The sequence below is a fragment of the Pseudogymnoascus verrucosus genome (genome assembly GCF_001662655.1).
Source record: "Pseudogymnoascus verrucosus strain UAMH 10579 unplaced genomic scaffold scaffold_2, whole genome shotgun sequence".
Taxonomy (NCBI): Eukaryota; Fungi; Ascomycota; class Leotiomycetes; order Thelebolales; family Thelebolaceae; genus Pseudogymnoascus; species Pseudogymnoascus verrucosus.
In genome coordinates, this window is record NW_017263653.1 from 226,002 (window position 1) to 243,662 (window position 17,661).

Genomic DNA, 17,661 nt, shown 5'->3' on the forward strand with positions numbered 1-17,661 from the left:
CCACGCTAAAATGCGGACCGTTGCTCTTGACAACCCAAATACACACAGACTACCGAAGTCACCTGACTGTCTCTCCCGAAGATCCCCAGACCCTTGGATTTTCAAAAAAGTGACATGGGTAGGGAGAGATTCACCTCCTATATGACCCCTATTGACCCTTCAGCCCTACTGGAAAAGCTGACAATTTTTGTTCTTTGTTTCATGGATATTATCCTTCGTTTCAAACAAGGCCCAACGCCGCAAACGATGCTTATGCTTTGAGCTTTAACGCAGACAAGAAGTATCATACGAAATGGGGGACGTAAACAATTCGCCAGTCGCGTCGACGCGCTCATCCATACCACGCCCGTCGAGGCTTCCACTCCCGTCACAATCGCTGCGTCAGTCGACATCGCGAAGCTCTTTAAGATCATCTACAAATACTATACCAGTTGCCAGGCTACGCCCCAAGCAATCGAGAGATGTGTTAGCTTCCACGCAGGCAACAAACGCCGCCAATGATCGAGATGTCGACGCAGGCGTTCGTACCCAGAAGGCGCCAGTTTTGCGGTCAAAACCTAGCAATAGTTCCTTCAAGGAACTGCAGTCGCGCTATGAACCAGCCCTGGCCTCCACCGCCCAAACCGAAATTTCCGAAGATCCTTCTCAAGCCGATCCAAGGAGTAGGAAACCACGACCTTCCTTGTCCGAGAGAGTTCAAGAGACGCTCGCGCAAATACCGCCATCTCCAGTCGTCAACAGGCGAAAGTCAAGTTTCTTTAATCCGGAAAGCCCAATGCGCTCACCTTCGCGATCCACCAATGGATCCAGACCAGGCTCGAGCTATGAGAATGATGGGAAGATGAGGCCGCCATCTCGACAGACGGCATCGAGGCCCGGTTCAAGCGCGGAGTATAGTAGCCAGGCAGTGCCGATCGACTTTCGTGCTTCGACGAATACATTCAAGCCTAGTTTGCATACTCCAGTTAAACGGCAATCAATTCAAACGCTAAAAACCCCCAAGAGTGTTTCCTCTCTTCGCCTTGCAGCATCATCGAAGACTCCTGGGTCACCCAATCCAATCACTCCATACAAGGCACCTACACCAGCCCTTGCGGTTAAATCAGGAAGCAAAACCGTTGGAAGGGCTGTACGCCCACGGGCGTCAGTGACTAGTCTCTTCGATGAACAGCCCTTTGAGCCTATCAGGGCGGCAGAGTCGAAGGCCCTAAGGACCGTACGCCCTCGAGCATCGATTGGATCGTTCAGTAAGCCTGCCCTATCGGAACTTCCTAACGTGGGGTCTCCCAGGGCAAGTTTTGGCATGAAGAAAGTATCGCCTACGTTTTCAAACGCTTCATCTACTAGTGCCTCCACAACGTCGCATGCGTCAAAAGAATCTGTAACTACTGTTGGAAGCACTCAAAACAAGGAGACGACCCCCAAGAAGTCATCTATAGCTCTTAGAGAGCAGATTGCGAAAGCGAAGGCAGCGAAGAGGGCAGTGATGACCAAGACTGCGCCTGTCGCACAGCCTGAAGGGTTTGCAGAAGAGGCCCCTGTGATCCCATCTGGCACGTTTGATTTTGGTCTTGAGGATCCTTTCAACCAGAATACTCAGGACCCAAGCAAAGGTCTCCTCCGCAAGCGCATTGATGGTGCTCGCACAGATGGCCGTCTTAACATCGCTGCTATGGGACTGAAGGAGATACCTGATGAGGTAATGAATATGTACAATCTTGAGAACATCAATGGCCATGCCAGTTCATGGGCTGAAAGCGTTGACCTGACTCGCTTTGTTGCTGCCGACAACGAGCTCGAGACTATTGGAGATGATATATTTCCTGATATAGATCCAAGGGACTCGGCAGACGATGACGATGCTCGCGGTAATCAGTTTGGAGGCCTCGAGACGTTGGATTTGCATGGCAATACTCTTATTTCAATTCCCAGAGGCCTTCGACGACTTGAGATGCTAACTACACTTAACCTTGTAAGTGATCCATGTGATTTAAGTGATAAATCTAACGTTATTAGTCAAATAACAAGTTGCAAAACGACTGCTTTGAAATCATCTCGCAAATTCCAAGCCTACGAGACTTGAAGATCGCCAACAATTTACTGTGTTCCGAGGCAAGCAGTGGCCTGCTTAGCCTCGTGAATCTTGAAGTTCTGGATCTACACAACAATCAACTGTCGTCTCTACCTGCGGGATTCGGCGACCTCGTCCGCCTTCGAGTCCTCAACCTTTCGGAGAACACCTTCACATCCCTGCCATTTAACGCCTTTCAACGCCTGCCCCTGACAGAACTTACTGCGGCAAACAACAAGCTTTGCGGCACCTTGATACAATCAAATGCTGCTGAATTTCCTAAGCTCCGCACCCTCGACATATCTGGAAACTCCATCAAGGCTATCTCCTCTGGCTCGCTGTCTCTCCCTTCGTTGCAGCTTCTAACTGTATCTGCCAATCGCTTGACTCATCTGCCGAACATGTCGACCTGGGTATCGCTTCTCACGCTGTCTGCTTCGGACAATTCGATTTCCGCACTCCCCGAAGGATTTGTCAGTCTTCCAATCTTGAAGACTGCTGATTTGCAGGGGAACGACTTGCGTATACTTGATGACAATATTGCACTGATGGATTCGTTGGATACGCTGTTGGTTAGTGGTAACCCTCTTCGGGAGAAGAAGTTCAGCGGCATGAATACCGCAGATTTGAAAAAGGTACTCAAGGGAAGGTTAGAACCAGAGCCCGAGCCAGAGCCGGAGACCATCATTGAAATTCAGAACAACGGATTTGGGGCTGCAATTGCTAGAGACGACGACTCGGACACTGGAACCGAATACCTGGATGCACCAAGCACACCTACACTTCCACGATCGCCCTCCGCAAGCGAGTGGTCGATAAACACATCCTTGGGAATTCTAGACCGCTCGTACTCTCAGTCATACTCGCTAAACCCGCTCGTCGCTGCACAGATTGCGAGCGAAAACAAAATCAAGACGATGGAGCTGCATCACAACAGTTTTACTGAGATCCCAACAAGCATTGCGTTCTTCGGTCTTACCCTGACTACACTAAACATGTCACACAATTCACTCACCAGTGACACCTTTATGAAAGACGAAATAGAGCTACCGGCGTTGAAGGAGTTGAATCTCAGCTCCAACACGTTCAGTTCGCTCTCTCCAATTCTGCGCTTGCTCTCTGCACCACGTCTTGAGAAGTTAGATGTCAGCTTCAACCGCCTTACAACGCTTCCGTTCCTTCGAGGGGCGTTCCCATTGCTGACGGCTGTGCTGGCGAGCAACAACACGATCCGTGAGGTGAGTGCACAGAACGTGACGGGATTACGGATATTGGACGTCGGAAGCAATGAATTAGAAAGGCTAGACGCACGGCTGGGCCTTGTTGAGTCGCTGCAGAGGTTGGAAGTGTCAGGGAATAGGTTCAGGGTGCCGAAGCATACTATTCTGGAGAAGGGGACGGAGGCGGTGCTCGCATGGCTGCGAGATAGGATTCCTGTCTCAGAGTTGGAAGAACTGAGCTGATGAGCGAGTAATGGGAGTTGTCTGAGTCCAGTAATGTGGAGTAATTTGGGGTGGAATGGGATAGAGGCGTCGGCGATTGGAAGGTTACTGGCAGAGAATACCAGGGATGAAAGACGGGTCTAACTAGTATATAATAATGTATTAACTATTCAATGAGGCTATTCGATAAAACTTTGGGAGAGTGGTTTGGACTTGGAAGTACACTGCCTTTGAAAAGTTTATGAGTGATTTAATAATCAGACAACACATGAATACCTAAGGCAATTTCGACAACCCCGCGAATCGCCCCCAGCACCACCGTCCTTCCGCAACTAGTCATACAAAAGTCAAAAACATAACAATAACATACAACAGTAGGAATTTGCTGCTGGCCACCCGCTCGACTACTAATCCGCCGATCTGATGTTTTCACTTGCTTGTTACTTCAGTCGGTGACACCAGGCAAAAGGGGCGAGTGTCTGTGTCTCAAGTATTTGAGGCAATTACGAGCCACCTCAATTATGTGGTGGGAATTATCTCGACAATGCAGATGCACGTCTCATACTGAGACACAATTGACTTGGTGCAGCACGACTTTGAATGGCCATGGGTGATCTAGGTGGTCCAGGTGACATAGGTGAGATTGACTGTGCAAAGGTTTCATATTCCTTCAATATGCAAGCATTCCTTCCATATGCGGTGCGAGGATTCCTTCGACTTTGAATCTGCTAATTCACTTGCTCAGACTTAGGTCAGGTTGAACAGTAACAACTTTTGGTGTAACAACTTTTGGTGTAACAACGGATTATGTTATTGTATTATAAACCGTTTTTTTGTTTTCAAATTACACTCTGTCAGATGAAGTATTTACCACACAGGCATGCTTTCAAGTAAATCTCACTCTGTTAGACGACAAAAGGTTTTACAGAATGTGTGTAAATATACGCATAAGGCTGGGCCTGCATTATCGAGGAGGATCACCTGTGTAACACTTGACAGCTTCTCCTTAGCTCGTAGTACCTTCGTGCTCGGCCAACTGTCCTGCTCGGCCTGCCGATATGCTCTCCCTGACGTACCTCTAAGCAAATGGGTATATATAGGTCTTTAAGTCCAAAGAAAAGTCAACCTCATCCATCATCATTCAAAAAGATCCTCAGATATAGTTTCTACAAAACAAAAGTTTCCGACCATTAAGATCTTATCAGCTACATCCCGCAATATCAGACAACTACTCCCAATAAACACCATGCATACCAGCTTCATTCTCACTGCCATCGTCGCTATCGGCGCCGCCACGGGGGCCTCTGCCTCAACAATGGCTCCTCGCGCTGCCCTCCCTAAAGCTAACGAGTTAACAAGTCCAAACTGGTAAGTCTTATACGCCTAAACCCATATATCCCCTTTCATCTATGACCTACCACTTATACAAACGAAACGCCTACTAACTCCTGCTTTCTCTCTCGTAATAGTGCCCCAGGAACCGGCAGTTATGAGCATCATTCAGCCTTTCTCGGCGACGTTACAATGAACGATGGTAGTCATTCCGTCTACTTTGCTGCTGGGCCATGGGACTTCTTCAGTGGCAAGACCAAAGAAGGTGGATATTGTACAGGCGATTGGATAGGAAGATGGGCAGATGATAGTCATCCATGTGTGAATTTGGACACAGCGGGTTCTAACGGTCGTCGTATTAAGTGTGTTAGGCTTGTGAGGATTAGACTTTAGAGGGAAATATTTAACCGCTCTTCGTCACCAGCCATAAGCAATCTTCAGAAAATGAGTGCAATTGGGCCACTTAGTACATTTGTTTGTGTTTGCACCCAGTTCGCAAGTGAGTATGAATGCGAGTACGACTACGACTACGAGTACCCTGACCATCTTAGCCAGACCCTCGTAGTAGTAGATTGTAACAACTGGTGGAATTTCCCTTTAAATTGGAAACTTAGTCCAAGCATATCCACAATATAAAGCACAAATAGGAGGCGTCTGCGCTATGGCTTTCACACGTCAAAGAGAGCCATCATTCCCCACATTCCCCACATGGACTTTCCATCGAACAGCGAAGCCACAATGGGTACCCCGCAATGTCCAAGCACGTACGTTCCCCGTTCGGTATCTTAAAGCTTTTTAGATACACACTGCCGGAGTGCGTCTCCCGATAGAGGCTCTCGTAGCTGTGATAGCTGTGATTACATCAATTTTAAAATTCTTGTAGACCTCTTCATCCAAACACCATTGCAGTCCAGTTTGTATTGTGGGGTGCCATCCTCATTGGGCGATGATGAGCATGTCGGGGTAATAACATGCGAGATGCACAGCGATGGTATAATAACGTGCAAATTATGTCAGCAATTAAGAAGGCTGATCTGATTTTAACTTAAATTTTATATGTAAAGTCTCCTCTTAGATGATTGATGGAGTTGGGAAACTTCTTTAACCATCCCTTTAGGAATCATGCGGGCTTCCATTTTAATCTGCGGTCTGTCGGCTTGCGCTACGGGGTTGGCTGGAATTGTGCCTAGAGTGTCAACTGGCCATGCAGATGGTTCATTTGCTTCCCCTGGAGTTGCAATTAAGCCAAAATTCAGATATTGGTAAATGATTATCTTTTCTCCTATTATTCTACGCAGTTCTGTATTCTGATGCATTGTTTTAGGCTTCCAGATGCGAGCATTGATCCGGCAGGCTTCTCAGACGACATTGCCCAACTTGCCAAGCGTGGCGCTGATGGGACGGAGCTGTTGAATTATTTTGGTCTACCCACAGTCAGTTGACAATAACACAATGGAAAGATGGAAGCGTATACCGTTCTTAGTCCGTCACTCCAAGCAACTGGGATATCTACGGATATGGTGCACCAGGTTATTCCAAAATTGTCAAGGTTGCCTTAGAAGCCCATCGCGACGCTGGCATCTTGTTCGACTATACACACAGTGCCAATGGCTGTGTGCCAGCGGAAAAGGGCAACCCGGGTTTGTCCTGGCAATTGGTGAGATGAGACGCTCCATTATATGCATACGTGCGCGAGTACTGATGTGTCCCAGAATTACTACGGCACTACCAATATTGGAAATTTCAATGGCACCGTACCCGGATGGGGCAAAGGGGAGTTCATCGGTACGGTCACATTTGCGGTGACCAATGTTGGGACTCACCCCGCCGATTTCCATGGCGCGTTCGGATGGGGAAAATCGTATCCTGCCTATACCATATCCAACGCCTCGTTAACAGATGTGACGAGTTTGGTTGACTCCAAAGGATTCATTGAGACAAACCCAATACAGACGCTTGACGCGCAGTACAAATCAAGTTGCAGTTTCCAAGGCCAAGACAACCTTTCAGGGCCTATTAAGCCGTACCAATGTACACCAGGTTCCGTTGGAAGGGCTCGCCGCCAGCATAAAATCCATTGGCATCGCCCCTAGAGTGCAGGTCTAATCGAATGGGTCTTGGTATCCAAGATGGCGAGAGACTTCGTCAGGTGATATTTATGTCTGGATCTACAATGACGGCGCAGACTCTACAGAAAGCCTCACTTTCGCGACCACTGGAACTCCATATTTTCTCAATGCATGGACAGGCGAAGAAGAGCTAATTTTCGAATATACCGCAACCAGTGGGTCTACGATGCTACCATCTGCACTGAAAAAACACACGAGACTCGCATTGTCAAATTTACCAAAAAGACGCAGCTGCTGAGGCATGCTACCACTAGCTCCGACTCTGTGTTAGGCTTCAATGTTCAGTTGCTAGGATCGCTGATACAAGCAAAAGTTGCATACTCTACGTCTTTGTCGACCGTTTCGACGTCCTTTGGATTACCCCAGACCTTCGGAACAACGGGCGTGCAGCCAGCATATACTCTTAACGACTGGAGTCTGGTAATTGAGCATTGGGGACCCCCCGACAACTTGTATAATCTGGACCTCGATGCCAGAAAGGAAAATCTGACTGTTCCCATCGATGGGCCTTCATTGAAGTCATGGAAGGATCTTGGGTTTCCAGATGTCTCTGGCATTGGATTTTATAGGACCACTTTCGAATGGAGCCCCTCATTACTTTACTCCACGGGAGGGGCGTATCTCATCCTTCCACCAGTCTCGGACGGAATTGTGGGAACACTGAATGGCAAGCGCCTACCTGCATTTGACATCACAAACCCAACCACTCATATCAAATCGTACCTTAAGAAAGGGGAGAACGTGCTGGAGTTCAAGGTTTCATCCACGTTGAAAACTTCACTGAAGCCAATATGGAATAACCTTCAAACGGCTGGTGGTGGTGTGGCATCAAGTTGGGATGCTACAGCGAAACTGGGATTTGGACTGCAACATTACGGTCTGATTGGCGAGGTTCAAATTATTCCATATGGGTTGGTGCCGATATTGTAGGAAATCTAGGGAGAGAATTATTAAACCAAGTTCCGATCTTTGCTGTGGTTGTGGAGAATACCGAAGACTGATATGGAGCAGCATTCTCCACAGCAGCTCACGCAGCCTTGGGGGCCTAATAATTTCCAAGTGATCCCTGTTCTTCACCTAATGAAGCGATTGTGACCAGAGTTGCTATTGGGACTAAAGTAATTGGTAATACCTAATCCTTAATCTCGGAATTTTAGACAAGTACGGCCCCGCTAAATTGAGTTTGGCGGCAGCTAAACCCGATAATATGCTTACAGAGCAATACCCTAAATAGCCAATACCGTCGGACTTCGGTGTAGTTTATTTTCCGAGCAACGACGCACGTCACTTCTAAACTTTTGTCTGACTGAGCAATATACACACCAATGCTCTCCTCGGCCTTGAGTAGATGTCCGAGGATCGGCATATTTGTAATACTCGATATAATTCTACTGAGACGCCACAGAGACCTCTAACTACCCAGTACCGTTTGGGTATTGGATTGCACAGAATTGGAAAATATGCAACGGATTGTTATTATTTATGTTGAAGTTGAACCAATGAGCGACGATGGAATTTATTAGTTTACCCCATTGCGTCATTGTTAATCATTTCTCTACGATTACCTATGCACTTACTCATCGACATAATAGTGCACCGCTATAAACATATCATATATATATATAAGAAAGTCCTCCTTGTAGCAGGTAATATATATTCATGAGCCTCTAATAGACATCAACTCAACAAGACTGATATACTTTCCAACCAACACATAACTACGTCATCCATCTCAGAGCAACAATGGCAGCTCGAAAGGTTCTCATTACTGGCGCAACGGGCAAGCAAGGCGGAGCTGTTATCGATGCCCTCTTGTCAAGCGGTTCATCTTTCCAAATCCTTGCCCTGACGCGCAATGCCTCGTCAAAGGGCGCTCAATCCCTGGCCTCAAAGCCCAACGTCACTGTTGTTGAAGGAGACTCTTCCTCCCCGGCCTCAATCTTCAAAGCTCACTCACCTATCCACTCTGTTTTCTCCCTGACCATCCCAGGCAAAGCTGGAGCTGAGGAACAACAAGCTAAGCCGCTAATTGACGAGTCTATCAAGAACGGAGTCGACCATTTCGTCTTCACCTCCGTGGATCGCGGTGGACCTGGGACGAGCGAGAAGAACCCTACCAACATCGAGCACTTCGCATCAAAACATCGAATCGAGGAATATTTGAAAGAAAAGAGTGGAAATGGGTCGAAGATGGCATTCACGATCCTAAGACCTGTGTGTTTTATGGACAACTTGACCCCGGATTTTATTGGAAGATCTTTTGCCAGTATGTGGAGAGGAGTTGGCGACAAACCCCTGCAACTGATCTCCGTTCACGACATCGGAATTTTTGCTGCGAAAGCTCTTTCGAATCCCGAATATAAGGGGAAAGCAATTTCCCTGGCAGGCGACGAATTGACAGTAGAGCAGGGGAAGAAGGTCTTCAAAGAGACGATGGGGTATGATATGCCAGAATCCTTTGGCTTCGTAGGCGCAGGCCTCAAATTCGCGATGAAAGAGTTGGGAACCATGTTTAAGTGGTTCAAGACGGATGGATATGGTGCAGATATTCCAGCATTGAGGAAAGAGGAACCGGCGTTGCAGAATTTTGGCACTTGGCTAAAGGAGAGCAGCAAGTTTTCAAAGCAGTAGGAGATGAGTGAGGGAGAATATTTGTAATATTAGTTTCATATCAACTCGAGTTAATATAAATAATACTTCAGCCCGTTCTGGGGTCCAGGCCTGCGCCTGCACAGGCACAACACAAAGTAGAGTAAGGCGGCGGAAACTTTCGCCGCCCATCTCCATATGTAGACCAAGACCCGTTCGCACCGAATACGCGGATCGGCGAAAATGAAACTAGCCCCAATTAAGCTATCAAAACGAGTACGTCGCCCTTTGACATCAACTCGCCGAGACGAACGTTACTGAACTGGTAAACAATCGGCGCTGTCTGCTTTAAGTTCTGCGGGAGTGCAAGTCCTTTCCGAATGTGGCTTTCAAGGTCGCCGTCGATGGCATCACTGCCCGTGGCGCAGCCGATCTCCTGGCTTCCCACAGCGACCGACAAGAGTCTATATAACGGTGAGTTGCTGTTCCTAAGACGCATGTCACACAGTAATTCTGTACCTGTTTGATACAATCCTTCAATATGTTTTTGACAAGGATTTTGGGCATTGTTGCCTCATTTATTTATTTTGCCAGGTCCTCAGTTGCAGATCACAGCTGTCCCCCTGATGGACCTCTACTTCCCCGCCCAATGACTCTCGCCAGCCAGGCGGAGTTCAAGGCCGCTGGGACACAATTATCTCATATTCTAGACTCTGTCATTAATGACAAAATTGAGGCTGGGTTCTCAGTTGAGAACACCTCCTTTTCGATTTCAATCACAACCCTTGATGATAGACATGGGAACCCAGCGTGGCAGTACCACCACAGAGGAGCAAACAACGTGAAAGGAACCAAGAACGTCGACGGGGACACCCAGTATCTGATTGGGTCCATCTCTAAGGTCTTCACCGATCTTCTTTTGCTGAAATCCGGCCTCAACCTCGACGATCCTATCACGAAATACCTGCCAGAATTGATCAGCAACGATTCTCTAATCAACTGGAAGGACATTAGCCTCCGGGCTTTGGGCGCACATCTTGGTGGCATCCAAGGGTTCTGTATGTTTCGCGTTATTCACCCTATACTGGCACAACTAATCCGACCAAGATGGATACCCTGAAATGTCATATACAGTGCCGGATTTCGAACAGCTGGGATTCCCGAAGCTCTCAGATGACGATTTTCCACAGTGTGGCGTATTGGGCATGAGCAAGGGATGCAACAAGAAGCGTTAGTTTTCAAGCCAGTTTTAAACGCCGAGCGCTAACCGTCGTTGTAGAACTTCTTGCTGGCCTGAGGGATACAGCTCCTGTCACAACACCCGGCCTTCGTCCTGCGTACTCATCAATATCCTTTGTTCTTTTATCATATGCCATGGAAGCTGCCACTGGAAAGAATTTCACCCAATACTTAGGCGAGCAGGTCATCAAACCATTGCATCTACCTGGCACGGGTGCATCTCCCGGAAATGATAAGAAAGCTGCGATACCCCCTATTGAAAACTCATGGGGAAGCGATTACGGAGACAACGTTCCGTGAGTATGCTCCTCAGATATGTAATTTATAGCTAATTATTTAAATAGTGGCGGCGGTCTCTACTCCACAACCAACGACATGTCTCAATTTATCAGGTCTATTCTGACGCATAAGATTCTCTCCCAGACAGAAGTTAACACATGGCTAAAGCCGCTGTCAACGACCCCGCAACTCAATACCCTAGTGGGCATGCCCTGGGAGATTTATCGAAGTAATATCCTTACCCCAGATCATCCACACACAGTCGATGTATATTCCAAGCGCGGCAGTGCAATGGGCTATGAAGCTTATATGGGCATCATCGACCAATATGGACTTGGCTTCACTATTCTCACCGCTGGTGGTTTCTCCGAGGCCGCAACAAACTTAGCAGACACTCTAATTGCCATCCTTCTGCCAGCCGCCGAAAAGGCTACACGTTCCGAAGCACAGGAATATGTAGGCAACTTCACCTCCAGCAAAGAGCACGAATCAGCCATTATAACCACAATGGACAATGGACCAGGTCTGATTCTCTCAAACCTCACAAGAAACGGCTCCAATATTGTAGGGGCAATCAAGAGTCTCTGGGCCTCACAACCAGTCCCCCTTGGCGGGCTTTCAGAGACTCTGCGCCTCTATCCCGCAGGCGTGTCTCGCAGCATCCGCGTGACTGAATGCGTTAATGGCAAGGAGCAGACAAAGACACAGGTAGAAGAGGAGTGGCGCCTGCAGTTCGACATAGTATCCGGAAATGAGGCTCCCGGAAAACTGCCCTCGACATATCTCGTCGCTGGTGCCTGTGGTACGTTCCAGACACCTGGGTTGCTAGTGTATGGTGGCGAGGCGCTTGATCGGATTGTATTTGTTAAAGAGCACGGTAAGGTTGTTGGTGTGAAAGTCCCATCACTTCGTGTCGAGTTTGATGTCCGCGAGTAGTGTCGTATGTCAAAGCTGCTGAATATTTCATCTGCCATTAGAGAGAGGTGGTTGTAAAGGGGTTGTAGTATCATTCTCGGCATTTTGGAATATAGGCTATACATTAAAGAGAGTGCAGTTTAATTTATATATATACAGAATTGGCACCTAGGGCGATGGCATGTGAGTGCATACTTGGCAGTTGTCTAGTTTGTCAAACCTCTGAGGTAGTTATCCTGTCTCTCAAACCTCTGAGCCAACCCAGGGTATGTACATCATGAAAAATAGCTCCTATAAAATGCAAGTGATAGTATCTGTAAACAGCACACAGCTTACTTACAGTTTTCTCTTTATTACTATGCCTATCATTTGCTACTTACAAACAAACAAATGTGAACCTGTACAGGAAGCATAGCACAAATGCAATCCTCTAGAAAAAACAACTGGAGAGAGTTGGGCAAAAACTTGTAACTCAACACAGAAGTGATTCGCTTATTTGGTCGCCTCGTAGCTGCGAGGAAGTGAGGTGAGGTGGTAGACCTCACCTCGTTTTCGGCCAAGTCGCGCTCTTTTACCTCGACCTTAACTCCTCCAACCTTCTCTTCTCCAACCTTCACTCCTCCAACCTCAATTCCTCAGCATTCACTCCCCCAGCATTTATTCCACAAAAGCCTTCAATCTCAGCAACCTCCATTTCATACCTGCATCACCTGCCGCAAAACTCTCTCGAGGGCACGACACCATGGGCAGTAAGTATTATCAATAATGATTAATGTGAATCTCTGAAATTAACACACAGATAGGATCTAAGAACCACAATAAGAACCCCCGTCACGTCCACCATGAGCCATCCCAACCCTCGTATGGCGGTGTCCAAAAGTCGAGATTGGAAGTCAAAATGCGAAGGAAAGACGGAGACAAGTATGTTGACGATATTAGGGCCGAAGTAAGTGTATAATTTTATATTCATACGACATATCTGACAAGGATATATAGGTCATAAAGGAGAGAAGGGCAGCAGAAGAAGCAGCAGCAGAGGGGCCATCTCCGGGCCAAAGACTTCGACGCGGGGAGCTTTTGGCTGAAAAAGAAAACTACTTGAAGCGATTCACCGCCGCCAATGCAAGGATCGCCGCGGCAAAGAAAGCCGTCGACACCGCAGCTGCACAGTATGAAGAAGCCAAGGAGGAGAAGCGAGTGATGGAGGCGGCATACCGCGATATTTTGACTGAGCTTGGTCGTATCCCAGCTGATCTCTCCAGCTCCAGAGGAGGGACGTTGAGGAGTGGGGTCGATATCGTGACGAAGGAGGAGGGGGAGAATGTTGCGAAGCAGGAAGTAGAACATGTTGTGAAGCAGGAAGGGGAATATGTTGTGAATCAGGAAAAAGAAAATGTTGTGAAGCAGGAGGGGGAGAATGTCATGAAGCAGGAAGAAGGAGGAGTCGTCGAAGAGGAATAGGAGAGGGGAGGGGGGGATATGTTTTGATGGATGTCGAGAGTAACGAACCACATATCCTGCTTATATTTTGCTGTATATAATAATCGGGGCATAACTGTTTAGCTAATCCCAATAATAATTGCGCGACAAGCAACGACATTTCACTCAACGATATAATCAGCATAGTATTTGTGACGTCGAAAAGTTTGGAGAGTGACTGTACAACAACAGCTGAGTTGGTATAATAACTGTAGCCTCGCACTCCCCTTCGACCCACTTAATCCCACCCATATCACGTGCATCTAATTCTCGCGTCTCCACCTACAAAAATCTCCAAACGTCGAAGCTCTCTCCCACTCCACAAACCTCACAATGGCAGATTCCCGGTTCTGATGTCCAACATGGAGATACCAAACCCATTCCACACGTAAGAATTGGACTTAAATACTGAAGCGCATGTCTCCCTTTCTCCCCTGTCCTTTCCTTGCCTCCCCGAACACTGTCTCCTGCCTCGCTCAGCTCCGCCTTCCTCTGGCAGAGTTTCGAGCTGGATGCGCGCCGGTCCGCAAGGACCGCCGTGTACGAGACCAGAACGAACCCAGCGACCTTTGAGTGCGTACCCTCTCGATCCATGTGGAGGATTGCGCAATTTGTTGTCTGGGACAGACAAGACGATAACGAACTGTTTGGAGACGAAGCAGGATTTCATTCTATAGTTGTAGGCAATAATTGGAAGAAGTTCATAGAAAACCAAATGGATATATACCCCCCCAAGACTCCTATCTATATCATCGCTCAATGCAGACCCAATGCAATGCAATGTTAATAATACGCCGCCAATCGCACAATTCAATCCCACTCTTTACTCCGCAAACCCAATGCTCTCCCTCGCATCATCCACTACCCTCCCATATTCAAGCAGCAGCCGAAAGAACCACACCTCGAGATCCGCATTCCTCAGCGCCCTCCCCGCCCACTCCGTACTCCTCATCGCAAGCGCCTTCCCCTCTTCTGTCGCAGCTCCCCCTCCCGCACCCCCATCCGTAATCCACCTCATCGCCTCAACCCAGTCCCTCCCATGCAAGCTCAGCGGCACATAATGCACCCACTCGCGCAGCCACTCCGCGTGCCACTCGCGCGAGATTCCCATCTTCAGCACCGCACTCCCACTCTGCAGGAAGCTGTAGAAGCGCCCGCTGAAAGCGTTGCCGTCCATGTCGAGCAGGTAACGGGAGCGCCATGCATCGTTCGGGTCTACCTTGGGGAGCACGTGGAAGGCCTCGCGCTGCGCGGTGCAGTCGCCTGTATCACATTGCCCGACTTCAGTGAACTTGATGTCGAAGAGGTCTTTGTGGTCCTGCACAGCAGTGCTTTTTTCAGTCCACTCCGTGGCGCTGTCTTCCTTGGCGAGGATCGGGGTTTGGTCGTTGGAATTTGCTTTAAGGACGAAACGCTGACGATGATGGCGGCGCCACGCTCCGAAGCGCGAGTAGCCGCCGGTAGTCCCGCCGCGCCAGTACAGAGTCTCTTGTTTCTCGGCCCATGGTATGTCTTTCGTGGCATTATAGGGCACCATGTCGTACCAGTACCAGGGGGAAGGGTATATGATGTCTTGGAAGCTGGATATCTTGCTCTGCGAGAATATAGGGATGAGATCCTGAGCAACGTTGAAGCTGTTTGCGCTCGCAAATAAGCCGTAGTTTTTGCTGAACGATGGGGAATTGCAGATATCGCTATACGCCGTCTGGTTTGTTATGAAACCTAGCGGAGTGGTAATCGACTTGTTGTTGACGTCTGGCACTTCTCCCACTTCCAGGAGAGAGCGCGATGGCGAATCAGGTGGACACGAAAGTTTCGAGTGCGCCCAGGTCGACTGGTGAGAAAAGTAGTTAAACCGTGACGTCGGCACTTCCTTGATCCCCTTAACTAAATCCGCATGCGAACTCCACGCGTTCCGTGGCTTCTCATTCAGCATCGCCGTCTCTATGCTCTCCTTACCATTCGCCACAAGTCTTTGTAGGTCATCATGTGGCACCGCCACGCGTGGCTCATCGTGCACATTGAATGCCAAATCCATATCTGGCAGGTACTGTGTGAATTCTTTCGTCATCCCCTTTAGTGCATCTCTCACCCAACTCTGGCCCCCCTCTGTATGCGTGACATTCCCCTGCCGAATCTGCAGCGCAATGAGCATGTTATCGTGGCCAAGAGCTTCGGTGACGCGCGCGCGCAGGACAGCGGGTGGGAGTCCCCGGAATGGGAGGAGGAGGTCGTGAATGGTGTCGAACTCATCGACGAGGACGACCTTGCGCGCTTTGGCGAAAGCGTACCACTTGTCAAAGTTTGGGGGCGGGGAGAGGCCATAGCGGCGCTTGTATTCGGCGATGACTTGGGAGAGACTGGTTGATTGCCGGGCCTTGAGGGCTTCGAAGTCGGCGTTGGCGTTGGCTATTAGAGTTCGTATGGGGTGGTCGCCAGAGCCAGTTGTAGGCGTTGGTGGCGTTGGAGTGGCTAACTTGTATTCCGTATCTCGCGAGGAGCTTTGGGGAGAAAATATCTTTGGGATAGAAGCTGGGGCTTTGCCATCTCGCAAGAAAACCAATGTCGTAGTAAGGAGAACAGAGGCAAGTATAAGACACACAATCCTTGTCGGGGTTCTTCGTCGCATCTTGCGAGACATCCACTCGCAACTGTCCCTTAATTATGACCCAAAATAAATGTTATAAAGGCAGACAGGTCTCTGGTGATAGTTCAAGCTGTTTAAGAACTATTGTTTCAGCCGGACAGCTCACTAGACGTTCCGCAAAGTGGACGATAGTAATTTTATGTCAGGATTTCGAAAAGTAAACAAAGGCATTCATGCCCTCCGTTATCTCTTATCTAAATACGGAATGTCATTGGCCGTTGTGGGCAACTGCCACGTGGTCACGTGCAAAGTCAAAGTCCTCTCAGCAATTATATGAACCACACCGCGAAAAATTAAATGGGGATCATGAGCTTTTAATTGTCTTTATATGCACGGCTATCTAGCTTTCGCCGCTTATCCCTCTACAGATTCATACATTGGAACCAACGCCCAAAGTCTTTCCATTCCCGGGATATATCCTTTTGATGTCCGATGCATTGCTCATGATACTCCAAGACGCCGTTTGCCAGTCCGATAATCTAGTAGAAGAAACCGATGATCTTGCCGGCAACGTGCTTGCGGCGGGCCTCCTCGTGGTCCATGATGCCAGCGGAGGTGGTCAGGACGATGTAACCGAACTGACGGGCGGGCAGCAGCTTGACAACCCACTTCTCGAGGTCACCGAGACCGACGTTGTAGCGGGGGGAGATGACACCGGTCTTGTTGAGACGTCCGTTCAACTGGATGACGATCTTGCCGGAGCGGTGGTCATCGACCTCCTCGAACTCTCCGATGTAGCCTAGGAGATATGTCAGTATATCGCGAAAATTTAAAAGTCGCATAGTTAATGGAAATAACATGAAACGTGTAAGATCCTCGCATGATAATATATCGGCAACTTAAAGGACTATGGTCGTAGGAATCGGAACCGTCATCTAGTTATCATGCCGAATGGCAAGGAAAGAAAGCAAGAAAACGAAAAGAGAAGTAAACGTACCGTGCTTCTGCATGACAGCAAGGAACTTGACGATGACCTTGGAGGAAGGTCTGATGAGGACCTGGCGCTTTCCGGCCTTCTCGGCGTTGTTGATGGCGTTAAGCGCATCGTTGAGGACGGAAGTCTTGACCATTTTGGCGGTGGGAGAAGGTTCTCAGATCGTAGATTTGAAAAGAGGTACCTGTCAGGAAAATAAAGTTAGCCTTCATGGGCCTGAAGCATAGAAGAGTGCCCTCGTGCTGAGCAGAGGGTTCTTCAGCTTTTGTCGCAAGGAGAGAAGCGTATCGGTGTCTTCAGACAGCGATGCAGTACGTCAAGCGCATGCAGGCCAGAATGAGTGGACAATCGATTGCTCCCTCCGCCCTTATGAAGGACTTTTGAAATATAGCAACAGCATTGTGGTGTACATACCTTGTGTTTTGGATTGATCCAGTTGTCGTTGAAGAGGAATGAAGAGAAAAGTTTCGCGATGCTTTGACATTAGCTCTGGTCTGGTGGTGTTGTGTGGGAGCTAGCCATGTTAGGACTAGGTTTCGCGGTTAAGCGATGAGGGCACGCACTTTAAGGCCCGCTGTTGAACATCGCAAGGTTCTTTTTCACAT

The 17,661-nt window shown here is 48.5% G+C and overlaps 7 protein-coding genes across 7 annotated transcripts; 5 read left to right on the forward strand and 2 right to left on the reverse strand.

Moving 5' to 3' along the window:
- Positions 1-123: 123 nt before the first annotated feature.
- Positions 124-3,716, forward strand: VE01_00723 (uncharacterized protein). Its single transcript, XM_018270251.2, has 2 exons — positions 124-1,972; positions 2,017-3,716. Exons 1-2 carry the CDS (start codon positions 293-295, stop codon positions 3,532-3,534), a joined length of 3,198 nt encoding a protein of 1,065 aa, XP_018134850.1. The 5' UTR covers positions 124-292; the 3' UTR covers positions 3,535-3,716.
- Positions 3,717-4,759: 1,043 nt separating this feature from the next.
- Positions 4,760-7,904, forward strand: VE01_00724 (uncharacterized protein; the record flags this gene model as incomplete). Its single annotated transcript, XM_018270252.1, has 7 exons — positions 4,760-4,881; positions 4,983-5,110; positions 5,963-6,107; positions 6,170-6,278; positions 6,329-6,502; positions 6,558-6,890; positions 7,131-7,904. The coding sequence occupies 7 exons, from the start codon at positions 4,760-4,762 to the stop codon at positions 7,902-7,904; spliced, it is 1,785 nt and encodes a 594-aa protein (XP_018134833.1).
- Positions 7,905-8,256: 352 nt separating this feature from the next.
- Positions 8,257-9,655, forward strand: VE01_00725 (uncharacterized protein). The gene has a single exon (XM_018270253.2). It carries the CDS (start codon positions 8,718-8,720, stop codon positions 9,603-9,605), a length of 888 nt encoding a protein of 295 aa, XP_018134834.1. The 5' UTR covers positions 8,257-8,717; the 3' UTR covers positions 9,606-9,655.
- Positions 9,656-9,871: 216 nt separating this feature from the next.
- Positions 9,872-12,135, forward strand: VE01_00726 (uncharacterized protein). Its single transcript, XM_018270254.2, has 4 exons — positions 9,872-10,621; positions 10,671-10,793; positions 10,843-11,098; positions 11,147-12,135. The coding sequence occupies exons 1-4, from the start codon at positions 10,105-10,107 to the stop codon at positions 12,015-12,017; spliced, it is 1,767 nt and encodes a 588-aa protein (XP_018134835.2). The 5' UTR covers positions 9,872-10,104; the 3' UTR covers positions 12,018-12,135.
- A 603-nt stretch (positions 12,136-12,738) lies between these two features.
- Positions 12,739-13,460, forward strand: VE01_00727 (uncharacterized protein; the record flags this gene model as incomplete). The annotated part of the gene is made up of 3 exons (XM_018270255.2): positions 12,739-12,745; positions 12,800-12,942; positions 12,993-13,460. 3 exons carry the CDS (start codon positions 12,739-12,741, stop codon positions 13,455-13,457), a joined length of 615 nt encoding a protein of 204 aa, XP_018134836.1. The 3' UTR covers positions 13,458-13,460.
- Positions 13,461-14,157: 697 nt separating this feature from the next.
- On the reverse strand, positions 14,158-16,333 carry CAP10 (capsule-associated protein CAP1). Its single transcript, XM_018270256.2, has one exon. It carries the CDS (start codon positions 16,114-16,116, stop codon positions 14,299-14,301), a length of 1,818 nt encoding a protein of 605 aa, XP_018134831.2. The 5' UTR covers positions 16,117-16,333; the 3' UTR covers positions 14,158-14,298.
- Positions 16,334-16,420: 87 nt separating this feature from the next.
- RPS22 (40S ribosomal protein S22) lies at positions 16,421-17,529 on the reverse strand. The gene is made up of 3 exons (XM_018270257.2): positions 17,471-17,529; positions 17,060-17,240; positions 16,421-16,861 (listed from the first exon to the last, which is right to left on the reverse strand). The coding sequence occupies exons 2-3, from the start codon at positions 17,190-17,192 to the stop codon at positions 16,602-16,604; spliced, it is 393 nt and encodes a 130-aa protein (XP_018134832.1). The 5' UTR covers positions 17,193-17,240; positions 17,471-17,529; the 3' UTR covers positions 16,421-16,601.
- Positions 17,530-17,661: the final 132 nt, after the last annotated feature.

What these genes read in the sequence shown, in the direction of transcription:
- VE01_00723 (XM_018270251.2), top strand. Translation starts at nt 293, where the DNA reads ATGGGGGACGTAAACAATTCGCCAGTCGCGTCGACGCGCTCATCCATA. An exon ending in TGCTAACTACACTTAACCTT is followed by an intron (nt 1,973 to 2,016) that starts GTAAGTGATCCA and finishes TAACGTTATTAG; the next exon opens with TCAAATAACAAGTTGCAAAA.
- VE01_00725 (XM_018270253.2), top strand. Translation starts at nt 8,718, where the DNA reads ATGGCAGCTCGAAAGGTTCTCATTACTGGCGCAACGGGCAAGCAAGGC.
- VE01_00726 (XM_018270254.2), top strand. Translation starts at nt 10,105, where the DNA reads ATGTTTTTGACAAGGATTTTGGGCATTGTTGCCTCATTTATTTATTTT. An exon ending in TGGTGGCATCCAAGGGTTCT is followed by an intron (nt 10,622 to 10,670) that starts GTATGTTTCGCG and finishes AATCCGACCAAG; the next exon opens with ATGGATACCCTGAAATGTCA. An exon ending in CAAGGGATGCAACAAGAAGC is followed by an intron (nt 10,794 to 10,842) that starts GTTAGTTTTCAA and finishes CCGTCGTTGTAG; the next exon opens with AACTTCTTGCTGGCCTGAGG.
- CAP10 (XM_018270256.2), bottom strand. Translation starts at nt 16,116, where the DNA reads ATGTCTCGCAAGATGCGACGAAGAACCCCGACAAGGATTGTGTGTCTT.
- RPS22 (XM_018270257.2), bottom strand. Translation starts at nt 17,192, where the DNA reads ATGGTCAAGACTTCCGTCCTCAACGATGCGCTTAACGCCATCAACAAC. An exon ending in TGCTGTCATGCAGAAGCACG is followed by an intron (nt 16,862 to 17,059) that starts GTACGTTTACTT and finishes CATATCTCCTAG; the next exon opens with GCTACATCGGAGAGTTCGAG.